The sequence below is a fragment of the Dasypus novemcinctus genome, chromosome 6 (assembly GCF_030445035.2).
Source record: "Dasypus novemcinctus isolate mDasNov1 chromosome 6, mDasNov1.1.hap2, whole genome shotgun sequence".
Lineage (NCBI taxonomy): Eukaryota > Metazoa > Chordata > Mammalia > Cingulata > Dasypodidae > Dasypus > Dasypus novemcinctus.
In genome coordinates, this window is record NC_080678.1 from 43,589,621 (window position 1) to 43,602,886 (window position 13,266).

Here is a 13,266-nt window from a genome sequence, read left to right on the forward strand (position 1 = left end):
TAGTTTAGCCTGAATGATCAACATCAATAAAATTCAGTTGTAGAGAAAGAATCATCATCCTGACCTTTCCAGGAGCCAACTGGTACATGAAAAATACCACTGTATTTTTTTTTTATGTGATCTTTCTACCATCTTCCTTAAGTGACAAAATAAAAGTTCTATTTTCTATGTACTGTGTATATACATCCATTTACAAAAATATACATAAAAATAAGACAATAAGAGGCAGGTAGAGGTTTGGTTGGCAAGCTTAAAGAAATGCCAGGTATTGATTTTGAAAGCATGTAACATCCTTAGGCAGCACCAGCATACACAGATTTGAGAAAATCACTTACATACTGGCTACTGTGTGAAAATCCTTCATACTGCTAACATGAATGGAAACACTATGGTAAATACTCATCTTGAGCACGATGCTTTAAATAAAGCACAGATTTTAACATTAAATAGAGGAGAAACAATTATATTCTCATTCACCAGCATCTCATTTTTCATGGCAGCTTCAGAATAGGCATATTTCCCCTGCTTTCCATTTCTGCTTCTAACAGAAGTTGTAAAGACAGACAACCTGTTGCTCACCGTTTATGCTGTACTAGAGAAAAAAGCTTAGAAAAAAAAAGGACAAAGGGCTCCTAAAGCTCTGCAGCGGCTGTGATCAAACAACGGAGTCTGCATCTGTAATGATGGCACTAGGGGGAACGGGCAGCAAATCTTTAAATGTGCCGTCCTCCCTTAACATGTATGTTAGATTGTTGATGCTTTCAGAGAAAGCACCTATCTGTCTCACTGACCCTTCTGAATCTTCCATCTGCTCTAATCGGCCCAAATCTTCATTGTCATACATGTACATGTCCAAAGCAAGTGTAAATCCTTTCTCAGATGCACTTCCTGGTGCCTGTCCCAATTCCATTGGACAAACATTTTCCCCCAACCTCCTGCTTCTTTTTCAGATTCCCAAAATTGCTGTTTTTTGTTTTGCTTCATTTTCGCAATGGCTGCTAGAAGTACATAATCTGGTAACTCTATGGCATCACACTTCTGGAGTGTTGGGCCTCAGCACCCATCAAAAGGTTATAACGAGTGACCAAATGTCTTTGCAACAAGGTCTTATTTGGTGGGATGTTCAATAATTGTTTTTACATTAAAGCAAGGTTCCAGAACCTTAAGACTGCCATGGATACCACTGCCTCTGAGATTGGGAGTATATTCAGCCAAGTCCAGAGTACAGCCACTCCATCATTTGATGACTGGTCTACTGCTGCACCTTGTATGGGGTGACACTATTCTCATCTGATTGCTGCCTCTCCAGACAGTTTAGTTCAATGTTATTCACCCTTAGGACATGGATGGCCTTTTTGATACTAATATGGTGTAGCAGAGTCACAAACTTCAAAGAAATAAGTCAAATGTAATGGAGCATGTGACTCCATCCTTCATCAAACTGAGTCTTACACTGGGGCAGGCCAATATCATCCAACCACCTAGTGACCCAGTTGAAATCCAGTTTTCCATGATTAATTTCTTCTTCAGATCTCAGGCCATGTAATGACAGATGGAATTTCTTCCAGTGAAGTGAATGCTTGGGTCCAAGTTTCTTCCCTAGATCTTGCTGAGAAACCTGCAAAAGCCTTTGGCCAAATGCAATCCAGTACTTACCAAAATTCAGGTAAGACCCCAAGCCCTGTTCCACAAGCCAACTGCAAAGCTGCTCCTAGATCCACATGGCAAATGGCATATCCAAGTCACTGTTAAATTGTCCCAAATCTTGAGACCAACCACACCAGGGTCCTGAAGTTGCCTTTGTCCCTCCTCTTTTAAATTCAGGCTCAGACATGTCATCTGGGTTGAATGTTGTTGACTGACTTCTCAAGTTTTCCAAAGAGTTTCACAGTGCCTCTGGATTTCTTTTTGGAATCTGGACATGGTGGAGGTATCTGGAAAGGACTGTTCCCCTGTGAATCTTTAGGGTGAGAAAATACACAAGCCAGATCTGGGCGCTTGGCTACCTCCTTTTCTGATTCAGCCAGGTTTGGTACACTTGTCCTCTTGTTATTTTTTTTTTTAAAAAAGCCCCAGCTATAGGAAGACATGGCTTTTCAAGTGCCAAACTGATTGTCATCCACAGAGGCATCATATTCCAGGGCTTTGGGAGGGAGGCTCCCAAACAGTCTGCTTTCTGCTGGAGCCTTATTCTCTGAAGGCTTCTGAATAGACTCCTGCAGACTTGAAGTTAAAAGATTATCACACAGTTGGGTTTCAACAGCTGCACCAAAGATTATTTTTCCTTCATTCTCTTCAAATGAAGTCTCTGGTTTAGGAGGCAATATTGCTTTTTTGGAAATTTCCAAACCTGTAGATGCTGGTAATAATGAAGAGATTCAAACTTGTAAGACGCTGGAATGGAACTCTTCTGGAACACTAGTGTTAAATGGGTCATGGCTGGGAGATCCCATTACTGGAGTACATGATAGACTTTTCTCTAGATCACTAAAGCCATGAACATCCAAAATAGTGGAGACAGAGCTAGAAATTTGGCAGATCTTCATATTCAACATCTTTGCCTTGAGCCAATGACTGTGTCTTGCATTTTCTTATAGCTGTTCAGGCACTGAGCAGACATTTTGTTGCCAAAGACTCCACAGGTTTTTTCAGTATTTTTTACTTCAATATCTCTATCAAGAATCTCCTATCATCTTGCAAACCAATTTTTCTTGTAGCCTTTTCACCTCAGATTCCTTCTCTTGCAGTTTTTCCTTTAAAGATGATAGTTCATTTTTAGTTGATTTTCATTTTTTCTCATACTGAAGTCTTTCACTGATTCTCAGCCTCAAATCACTGATCTCTTACATTAGCCCTTCTGTGTGTCTGAACCTATATTCATAATCCAGCCTATCCTCTCTACAGCAGTGATTTTCAGCCTCAAGTTAGGCATTTCAGCCACCCGGTTCAATTTTTGAGTTTCTAGGGATGTCCTACCCAGAAGTTCCTACTGCATTTTTCTATGGCATTCAATTTCTGTCTTCTTCAAGACAAACTCCAAATCTTGAATCTTTTTTCCCTGAACCTCTATCTGGTCTGTTAACACACTTACCTGAAGAATGAGGGATTCTCTATCATTTCTAAACATTCAAGTGTTTTTTGATACCCATCTCCATTCCCAGGCAGGTGTCCATTTGTCATTTGACTCTGCAGCCATTAAATCAGTGTTTCTGTTGTTGAATCTGGGATCTGGCTTCTCAAGCCTTCTTTCTTATTTCTTTCCATCATCTGTAATAATCCATGCAGGTGTTCCAGAATGGATGCAGAATTCAAAAGCTTCCCATAAATGGGAAGTGGGAGAATGGCAATCAAAAATCCCACTAGAATATTCCAGGGCTTTAAAACCTGCTATAATTCCATCCATTTGTTCCAACACTGTAGCCAACATATCACTTGCATCACTCATCATTTTATTTTTTTCAAATGTAAATTCCAACCTAGATCTGCTCCCTTACCTCTGTGTCCTCACATGTGGCCCTCCTTCCCTGCTGGGGCCATGCTTCTATGCCCTGGGACACATACTTTTAAGATTCAGTTCAGCGCCTTGGCTCCACCCCCACCCAGTGACACTCCACTGCCTGCAAGCCCTGGCCCGGCTGCCTCCTCTGGAATTCTTTTTTGCACCAGATCCAAAATTTCTCTTCCTTTCGGGTAGCTAACCATAATTACCACTATATTTTCTGTTCCCGCTTGGGACATGGGTACCATGAGGTTGGCATGGTACACACTGGGGCAGGGCAGGGCAGGGTGCTCGAGTGTTGACCTGGTTAACAACAAATATGTGGACCCGCAAACGAACTTGATGGTGGGTAGTATCTCGGAGGTCTGCCGCTTCAATGACAGCTTGTCCACGGATAGCACACAGGGACTGGTGGGTGCCCCCTACATGCCGGACAACACTCATATCCACGTGTTCATGCCAACCCACACCCTGGGTAACCCTGGTGATCTACGGGGGCTGCACCTTCAAGAACAAGGTGGCTGTGGAGGCATTACTCAGCTGTGGTGATCTACAACAAGGAGCGCTACAGCAACCTCATGGCACCCATGTCCCATGTGAGAATGGGAAATATACCGGTAATTATGGTTAGCTACCCAAAGGAAGAAAAATTTTGGATCTGTTGCAAAAAGGAATTCCAGTAAAAATGCCCATTGGACTTGGCATCCGCCATATGCAGGAGTTCATCAGTGGCCAGTCTGCAGTGTTTGTGGCCACTGCCTTCATCACCGTGATGATCATCTCACTAGCCTGGCTGACACTTAACTCTATACAGTTTCCTATATATTGGCTCAGGGTTTGGGAATCAGAGCCATAGATAAGAAACTAAGAAAGTTATTGGCCAGCTTCCACTTCATATTGGAAAGCATGGAGAAAAGGGAATCACTATTGATGCTGAAAATTGTGCAGTGTATATTGAAAATTTTAAAGTAAAGGATATTATCAGAATTCTGCCATGCAAGCATATTTTTCATAGAACATGCATTGATTGACCCACGGCTTCTGGATCACCAAACTTGTCCAGTGTGTAAGCTTGATGTCATCAAAGCCCTGGGATATTGGGGAGAGCCTGAAGATGTGCAGGAAATGCCCACTCCAGAATCAACTTGTGGAAGTATTTCTGCTGCAAATTTGAGTAGTATTTTACAAGATGTCAGAAGTGACAAAAACAACTTGCCATCATCTTCCACTAATGAATCTGTGCCACAGGTTAATGCCAGTTTTAAAGAAGATGCAGGTGAAAACACAGCATTATTAGAAATGGGCACAAGTGACCCTCAGCATGATGGACCAGTCTCCCAGTGCGAGTTCCCACAGATAGTGCAAGGGACAGAGTTTTGGCTTGAACTAAAGGATATTTTATTTTTTTACCTGAGTACAGTTTGTGCATTTGAACACTCTAATTTCCTTTACCTTCTAGTTTCTGGTTCGGTATACAAAAGGGCTAAGATATTTTAAAGAAACTTTTTGATTAGTTTTCATATGTTTACCTACTAAAATATATTGTTTATGCTACAGCAAAAACACGATTAATTCTATTTCTTGAGGAAGTTTCCCTTTCCTTTTCTTCTCTTTTCTTCTTAAGGATCTTTTTAAGACTAAGCACATTGAGTTTCAGGCTAGTTGAAGCAAAATTGTGCAATTAATTTCAGTAATTCACATGAATTTCTCCTGAGGAAAGACTTTTTTAGAACTTTAAACTTGTAAATAAGATGAGAAATCTGCACCTTTCTTGCATATCTGAACTGATTTCAAAACCTGAGAGCACCTTTTTGTTGTTTTCTATGGGGAGTTAGAAAAATCACTAGATGACTTTAGGATTTGCATTTTTCCCTTTTATTATCTAATGTCTTGTGACATGTTGATGGGAAGGAGAATTTGTACATTTTTTTCTTGCAAATAAAAAACTAAGATTCTACAGTAAAAAAAAAAAAAAAGATCCAGTTCAGCACTGTAAATGTGTCAATTAAAAACCAAGCAGGTTTAATGCTGATTTTTCCCCCATCTCTTTAAATCTTGCATGTATTGAGCAATTTGATCCATTCAAGTTCCTTTATGCTGATTACTGGGCTTCAGTTCCTGGGCTGGACTCTTACTAGAAATCTCAACAAAGATTTCCTGGAGAGCTGCTTTAAGTGGACCTGGAGGGTGGAGAGCCACCAGCACTAGTTCCAAAAGTTCTGGTACACCTTCCCTCAAGAGTTCAAAGCCTCAGCACTTCGTCCCTGCCACAGGTTCACCGCACATGACTCCTCTGCCATCACTCTCTAGCCTTTCCCCACCCTCACTCCCCTAAACCATGTCAGGAACCAATATATATTACATTTTTGAAAAGACAAAATGATAGCAATGGAGAACTGATTAGTGGTTGAAAGAGGTTAAAGAAGGGTGGGTGCAGAAGAGAAGTGGGTGTGGCTACAAAAAGGCAGTATGAGGGACTCTTGCGGTGATACTTGTTCTGTATTTTGACTATATCAAAGTCAATTTCTTAGCTGTGATATTATACTACAATTTTGTAGGATGTTACAGTAGGGGAAAATGGGTAAAGGGTATAGGATCTTGATTTCTTAAAACTGCACATGAATCTATAGCTAAAAATAGAAAAATTTAATTTAAACAAAAATGCTTGATGTCCATCAACAAGGAACTGGTTTTTAAAAAACCTATGGGAAATCCAGTAAATGTGGCCTTTAAAATAAAAGGCAGTAGATCTATAGGTACTGATATGGAAAAATCTGATAAACTGAGGGTAGGGTGGGAGGAAGGTATAGAACAGTATAAAATAGTGTGACCTCTTGTATCAACAAAAAACATAATATAGGCTGATTACTAGTTTATTGGATATCCTTGCAGGAGAAAAATCCAATAATGATGTTAATCTCAGGGGATCAGAGAATGGTGGGATTGGGGGATGCTCTTTTTAAACTTTCCTATACTGTCTGAAATGTTTTGTTTTGTTTTTTAACCCTTTAACATAATCACTGAACTTTAAAAAATATTAACCAGGATTATTTGGGAAAGAGGTTTATTTTATGTTTTTAATTTTGTATATGTGAGAAAAATATAAACAAATGCTATATAAGAAAAAAAAATATTGGCTTAGGCTTGCTTGACTCAAGAGAAAAAAATATTAATTTCTCCAAATTGGCTAATATGCCAATTTCTCACATGGAGTCCCTAGGATTTTTCTTCTCTCTTTTTCCATTTCTGTAGATCTTGACAATGGTGTAAATGAATTGTAATTCCAGACTTTGCCTTTCTTCTCTGCCATCATGTAACATTTACTGAGGATCTCCCATGTAGCAAACAGTGTGGTAATCGCAGGAATAAAAGCAGGACAAAGTCCTGGTTTCAAGTGTGTGAACCAAAATATAGAGATCACTAAAATACAATTAGTAATCACAGGGTATTACAGGAACACTGAAGAGGGAGATCTAATGTAGCTCAGTGCGGTAGGGAGTTGGGGTTAAAAAAAAAAAAGGTCAGAGTAGGTTTTGGGGAATATTCATAAGCACAACTGTATGGGATATTTTCTTACTGTTTCTAACAAAGGTAGAACTGTTCCCATCTGTCAGAAATTGTCCAGAAAATACTTCTCTTTCCTCCAATAGCCTAAGACATTCACAGCAAAACTATGAAAAGAAAAGGAGGCACAAGGATATAAGAGGATGGCCACTTTGGAGGTTTTTGGTTTTTGCTAATTGTATTTCACCAAAACAGTAGAGTTGGCATTTTGGGTCAAAGAGGATTTTCATTGTAATTTTTATTCCTCCCTAGTAGATGACAATGCTGTTCAGCGCCAATCATTCCTCCAAAAACCCTGCATCTAAACATGGAATATTTTCCACAATAACTGAATGGTGATGCCCAAAGGAAGACCTAAATTCGTATGCTCTGAATCATAAAAAAGATAAGACTCCTTGAAGCAGGGCTTGTGTCTGCCTCATTCACAGTTACACTCCAACAACTGGTATAGCAATTTGTACACAATAGGCACTCGGATATGTTGAATAAATAAATAAGCAGATGACTACCCAACTAAATCACCTAGCGAATAGCCTGAAATTGCCACCTTCTTTCTATAAGAAAGTCCATTTGACCTTTCCTTGACTTCTGTGTACTACAAACAGTGGTTTCTCCTGTTCCAATGGTTCAAGTTTTACTAATGAACATATGCTCTTTAAAAATGTGGTTAACATGTCAAATTTATGAAACAGCTGGTCTACAGTGCTTAAACCCAGTGCCGCATGTCACCAGTGGCCCGAAATGGCTATCTAGTGCTTTCCTTCAGACCCTCAGACCCTCTTGTCCACTAATCATTCATCATCAACGTGAATACAGTTGTGTCTTATTCCTTGGATCCCCCAGAGACTAATACATAAAATCATTCAACAAATCTGCTGAATAGAAAGGGGGGAAAAATTCATTTCTAACCTCAACTGATAAAATTAATTGAGATAAACACTTAGAATTAAACTTATCTTAAAATTGAAGAATAAAAATCCATGGAAATCACCAAGAAAAATCTTTTGAGTTTTATGTCAACTAAAAATATATATGTATCATTAACATCAAATACAGGCATACCTCAAAGATATGGCAGGTTCAGTTCCAGACCACCACAATAAAGCAAGTATTATAATAAAACGAGTCACCTGACTCCCTGTGCATAAAAAAGTTATGTTTACACTATACCGTGTCTATAATTGTGCATTAGTTATCTAAAAAAAAGTACATACCTTAATTTAAAAATACTTTATTGCTAGAGAAAAACTAACCAATATCTGAGCCTTCAACAAGTTGTAATCTTTATGATGGTGGAAAGTCTTTCCTGGATGTTGATGGCTGCTGACTGATCAGGGTGGTGGTTGCTGAAGATTGGGGTGGCTGTGGCACTTTGTTAAAATAAGACAATGAGGTATGCTGCATCAACTGACTTTTTGTTTCATGAGTTCTCCATGGCCTGTGATGTTGTTTGATAGCATTTTACCCACACTAGAATTTTTTTTCAAAATTGGAGTCAATCCTCTCAAACCTTATTGCTGTTCTATCAACTAAGTGTATATAATATCCTAAATCTTTAGTTGTCATTTCAACTATGGTCATAGCATCTCCACCAGGAGTAGACTTCATCTCAAAAAACCACTTCTTTGCTCATCCAGAAGAACCAACTCCTCATCTGTTAAAGTTTTATCATGAGGTTGCAGCTTTTCAGTCACATCTTCAGGTACCACTTCTAATTCTAGTTCTCTTGCTATTTCTACCACATCTGTAGTTATTTCCTCCACTGAAGTCTTAAACCTCTCAAAGTCATCCATGAGGGTTGGAATCAACTTCTTCTAAACTCCTGTTAATATTGAGATTTTGACCTCTTCCCATGAATCATGAATGTTATGGCATCTAGAATGGTGAATCCTTTCCAGGAGGTTTTCAATTTACTTTGCCCAGATCTATCAGAGAAATCACTATTTATGGCAGCTATAACCTTATGAACACTCTTCCTTTCACTTAAACACTCAGAAGCCACTGTATGGTTATTAATTGGCCTGATTTCAATAGTGCTATACCTCAGAGAATAGGTAAGCCCAAGAAGATGTGAGAAGGGCCGGTTGGTGAAGCAGTCAGTATGCACACAACGTTTATCAATTAAGTTTGCCATCTTATATGGGTGTGGTTCATGACACCCCAAAACAATTACAACAGTAACATCAAAGATCACGAGTATTACCAAAATGTGACACAGAGACACAAAGTGAGGACATGCTGTTGGAAAAATGGTGCTGACAGACTTGTTAAACACAGGGTTGCCACAAACCTTCAATTTGTAAAAAAACAACATGCACAGGGTCCTGTTCAATCCCTGGTACCTCCCCCCACCCAAAAAGTATATCTGGAAAATTTTCAAAGTGGAAAACCTGCAACTCTATTCCCAACATTTCAGAGAGCCATTCCATACTTGTGACTTTTATGTGGCACAAACAACCTCTTAAAGGGCTGAGATATACTTACTGTGTCTAAAAGACAGAATGTCAGAATTTATAAGATGCATTTAGAAATCTCAAGCCTTAGATAAGGGTACAGTTGTGATAATGTAACCAGAATTTGGTTTTCCAATCTAGTTAACCTGATAGTTAATCAAAATAGAAGTTCTTGATCCAGGATTTCTCAACTCCAGGGTTAGGCACCCGCTTCACAAAAGTCACAGCTGTTTTGCTTCTTTCTCATTTTCTACACTTAAAGAATGGTTCTCTCTATCCAGGGTGAAAATTGAGTCAAACTAAAGACCATTTTGGATTTCATTTCTCTTCTGGTTATTAAAGAGGCACAGAGCTGACCTATTAAGCTGACATGTAACACAGAGAGTAAAATTGTTAAAGAGCAAAAACACAAATTTTGAGTGTGCAAGAAAGTGTGCCCCCCCTCAATATCTATTAAGTATACTAGGTCTACTTTGTACCTTCCTGAAGAATTTGATATTAGCAGAAACTGAAAATAATGCTCCTTCCACCTTAAGGTATTTTTTTAACAGCCCCAAATCTCAGGGGCATGGGGATAGGGAATAACTACACTTACCACTTTTTGGCTTACTACATACCAAGCACTGGCACTGTTCTAAGCATGTTACAAGTAAAGTACTAATTCATTTAATCTTCACAATCACTCCATAACATATGCTCTATTATTATCATTATTCCTTATTTTATAGATGAGAAATTGAGGCGGAGGGGGACGAGACTTGCCCAGTCTCAGAACAAATTAGTGGAAAGGCTGAGAAATTTATTTATGTACAAATATGACTTATAATTGCATGCAACAGCAACCCGGAAACAAGGAGGGTGGCTCTGCCCAATAAAAAGCCAGCATTCATACACAGGCACACACACAAAATCAAATCCATGATCCACCTGGAAACAACAAAAACACCCGAATGTTCCTACCACACCCCCACCAATCTCCTAGTTTAAATGTCAGGTTCTTCTGATACATCAGAAATGGAGCCAAGAAGTTAATTACCCATGAGCGAATACGCACACTCGCTTTTTCTAGCCTGGAAACTAGAGGGTGAAGAACCTGACCAAGCTTCCCAAGCAGCCGAGACTGATAATAAGTGGCAAAAGACACCGAAAGGGAAGATCCGGCATCGGAGATACCTTGTACCGAAGCGCTTGATGAATATCGGCGGCCAGCTGTCCTCGCCACCACTGCCCGTCCAGCTCCATGGGCCCGGGCAGCGCGCCGAGCCAGACGCTGCACCTTCAGTCTGGAAGACACACCCAGACGCGGTCACTGCCAGGTGCTTCCCCCACGACCCTCCGCGCCCCCACCTCGTGGGGTGTGACCTCAGGCCACCCGGTGTGACTGGTCATCTTCACCTGACTCGTCCTACAATTAGCACTGATCTAAACCAATTCTCTAATGCCACACGAAAGGTCTGATCTACCCACTTTGGAGGAGCTGGCTTATTTGAGAACTGCCCGACCGGGTCTCTGGCAGTACTCGGTCAGCTCAGACCCGACTTCCCAAGGCGGAGACCTGGGTCCAAGCTCGGGGACGCTGGATGGGGAAGCCTGGCCTCGGGCTCCCCGTGCCCTGGGTTCGAATTGCCCCGCCGGCCCTGAAAAGCGGGGAGAAGACACCAGTCACAGCCCCTCTGAGGCGAAGAGCTTTCACTGGGAATCCCAGGAGCGAATGTCCGCCTGGCTGAAGGCCCCCGCTGCAGAGGGCCTGGCACTCGCTCCTCCCAGGGGCCTCCCTGCGGCCGCGCGCATCGAGGCCGCTTCCCCTCGTTCTGAGAAACGCACGGGCTCGCGCGGCCCCCGAGACGAACAAAAGGCCGGAGCGGCCGGGCTCCGCGCCTTGCTTCAGAGGGGTCCGGTCTTCCGCGCCCAGCCCCGGCCCCACGGCGGCCTCCCTTACCCGGAACCGCGGCCCTCACAGCTCCAGCCCCGCCGGCGTGCCGGGGGCGCCGGCCCCGCTCATGCCGCGGACAGTCGGCTGCGGAGCGCTCGCCTCAGCTCCGGCCCAGCGCCGGGGCGCTCGCGCCGCCCATTGTTAAAGGACCCGCAGGCGGCTGCCGTACAAAGCCAGCGCCGGGGCACATGCGGCCCGGCCGCTACCAATCTCGTCTCGCGATACAGCGGGGTCACTTCCGAGTCGTCCAATCGGCTGCCGGACCCGACCCAGGTGCAGCGCCTGTCGGTGGTTCGGCTGCTGGGGCTTGGATCCCGGCCGGTTCCCGGGTGGGCCTGGTGGCTCCGTGCTTAGCGTTACCCGAAATTCCCGCCACTACCTAAAGCGAGACCTGCGGGACGGCTGAGGTCGAAAGAGCCCCGGAGAAATTAAAACGTCGATCACTTGGTGGCCAATCCAGATTTGCCACTCACCTGCTGAGAACCTTCGACGGTTCCTTGGCGCCCGCAGAGTGGCGTTTAAAACCCTTAAGGGCATGGCTTCAGTCTGCCTTGTCTCACATTGCAACAGCCCCGTACAACCATGGCTGCTTGCTCAGTGGGATTGCTACATCTGGTGCTTTTGCCCTGGCCATTTGCACTGCTGTTAAAGCACTTCCTCTCTGAAATTCTGCTGTACATTTAAGTTCCACCTCAAAAACCTATTCTTCCCTCTAGAGATACCTAATTAATCTCTTCCTCCTCATTTTCTTTGCTTTGGAGATTACCAAAAGTTTTAAATGAAGGAGTGTAGGATTACATGTAGAAATCTAGATTGTCAAATACATAGCGGATATAATTAACCATCTGTGGCAGCAAATCAGGAAACTGCAAAACTGTGAAAACACACAACATAAATTAACGTGATGTGGGACTTGAAGAGTGCTTAGCAAAACTTAATTATATCTTAATCTTTTTGGTGGATATCACAACAAAAGTAGATAATCAACCTAGAACAGTGGTCCCCACTTTTCTGAGAATGTGGATCAACCTCTTTTAAATATTAAAAAATAAATCAAGGAATTCCATCCCTTTTACTTAGAATCCTTTGTTCCAAAAGAGGCATGATAATAAAGACCTACTACAAAGTGACAACTGCATGTTACATGAATCTGGGTTTTATTTATCACAATGGCCAATCTTCATATATTTGAAGAACAGCAATATATATGTATGTGAACAATAGTTCACCTATAGTCAATGCTTATGCCCAGTAGAGCAGAACCAGTCAGGGGAGGACTCAAGGAGGCAGAAGCTGGCAGAGCTCAGCCTAGCCAGGTATTGTCCAGGGGAGAGACCACCCTGGGACAAGGACCTGGCCTATCTCAGTTGCAGAAGTTCCCTAAACAGGACATGAACACATCAGGCTCCAAGCCATTTATAATGGCATTATTTTTTTTATTTTTTTAAAGATTTATTTGATTCATTTCCACCCACTTGTTGTTTGTACTCGCTTTCTGCTCTCTGTGTCCATTCACTGTGTGTTCTCTGTGTCTAGTAGTCTTCTCTTTAGTAGGCAACACAAACCAAACCTGGGACCTCCCATGTGGGAGCATCATTTGAGCCAACTCTGCTCCCAGCTTTGTTGTCTGTTTCCTCTTTGTGTCTCCTTGTTGTGCCATCTTGTTGCGTCAGCTCACCACACCAGTCCATCATGCCAGCTGTCTTGCTCATCCTTTCCAGGAGGCAGCAGGAACCAAACCCAGGACCTCCTATATACTAGGCAGGAGCCCAATCTCTTGAGCCACATCCCTATAAGGCATTTAAGTAGTATCTATG

At 42.1% G+C, this 13,266-nt stretch overlaps 1 protein-coding gene and 2 pseudogenes across 3 annotated transcripts in view; 1 reads left to right on the forward strand and 2 right to left on the reverse strand.

Moving 5' to 3' along the window:
• CCNJ (cyclin J) overlaps positions 1-11,656 on the reverse strand; it is a 29,450-nt gene extending 17,794 nt beyond the window's left edge. For 2 of the 3 annotated variants that reach the window (XM_004456969.5, XM_004456968.5), the window contains exons 1-2: positions 11,456-11,611; positions 10,690-10,799 (exon numbers count right to left, since the gene is read on the reverse strand). In XM_004456969.5, the coding sequence (XP_004457026.1) occupies positions 10,690-10,758 (69 nt within the window). In that variant the 5' untranslated portion in view covers positions 10,759-10,799; positions 11,456-11,611. Of the gene's footprint in view, positions 1-10,689; positions 10,800-11,455 lie in introns of all 3 variants that reach the window. The other variant, XM_004456967.4, reaches the window with a different exon arrangement.
• Positions 656-3,255, reverse strand: LOC139439156 (liprin-beta-1 pseudogene; annotated as a pseudogene).
• On the forward strand, positions 3,746-4,996 carry LOC139439157 (E3 ubiquitin-protein ligase RNF149 pseudogene; annotated as a pseudogene).
• Positions 11,657-13,266: the final 1,610 nt, after the last annotated feature.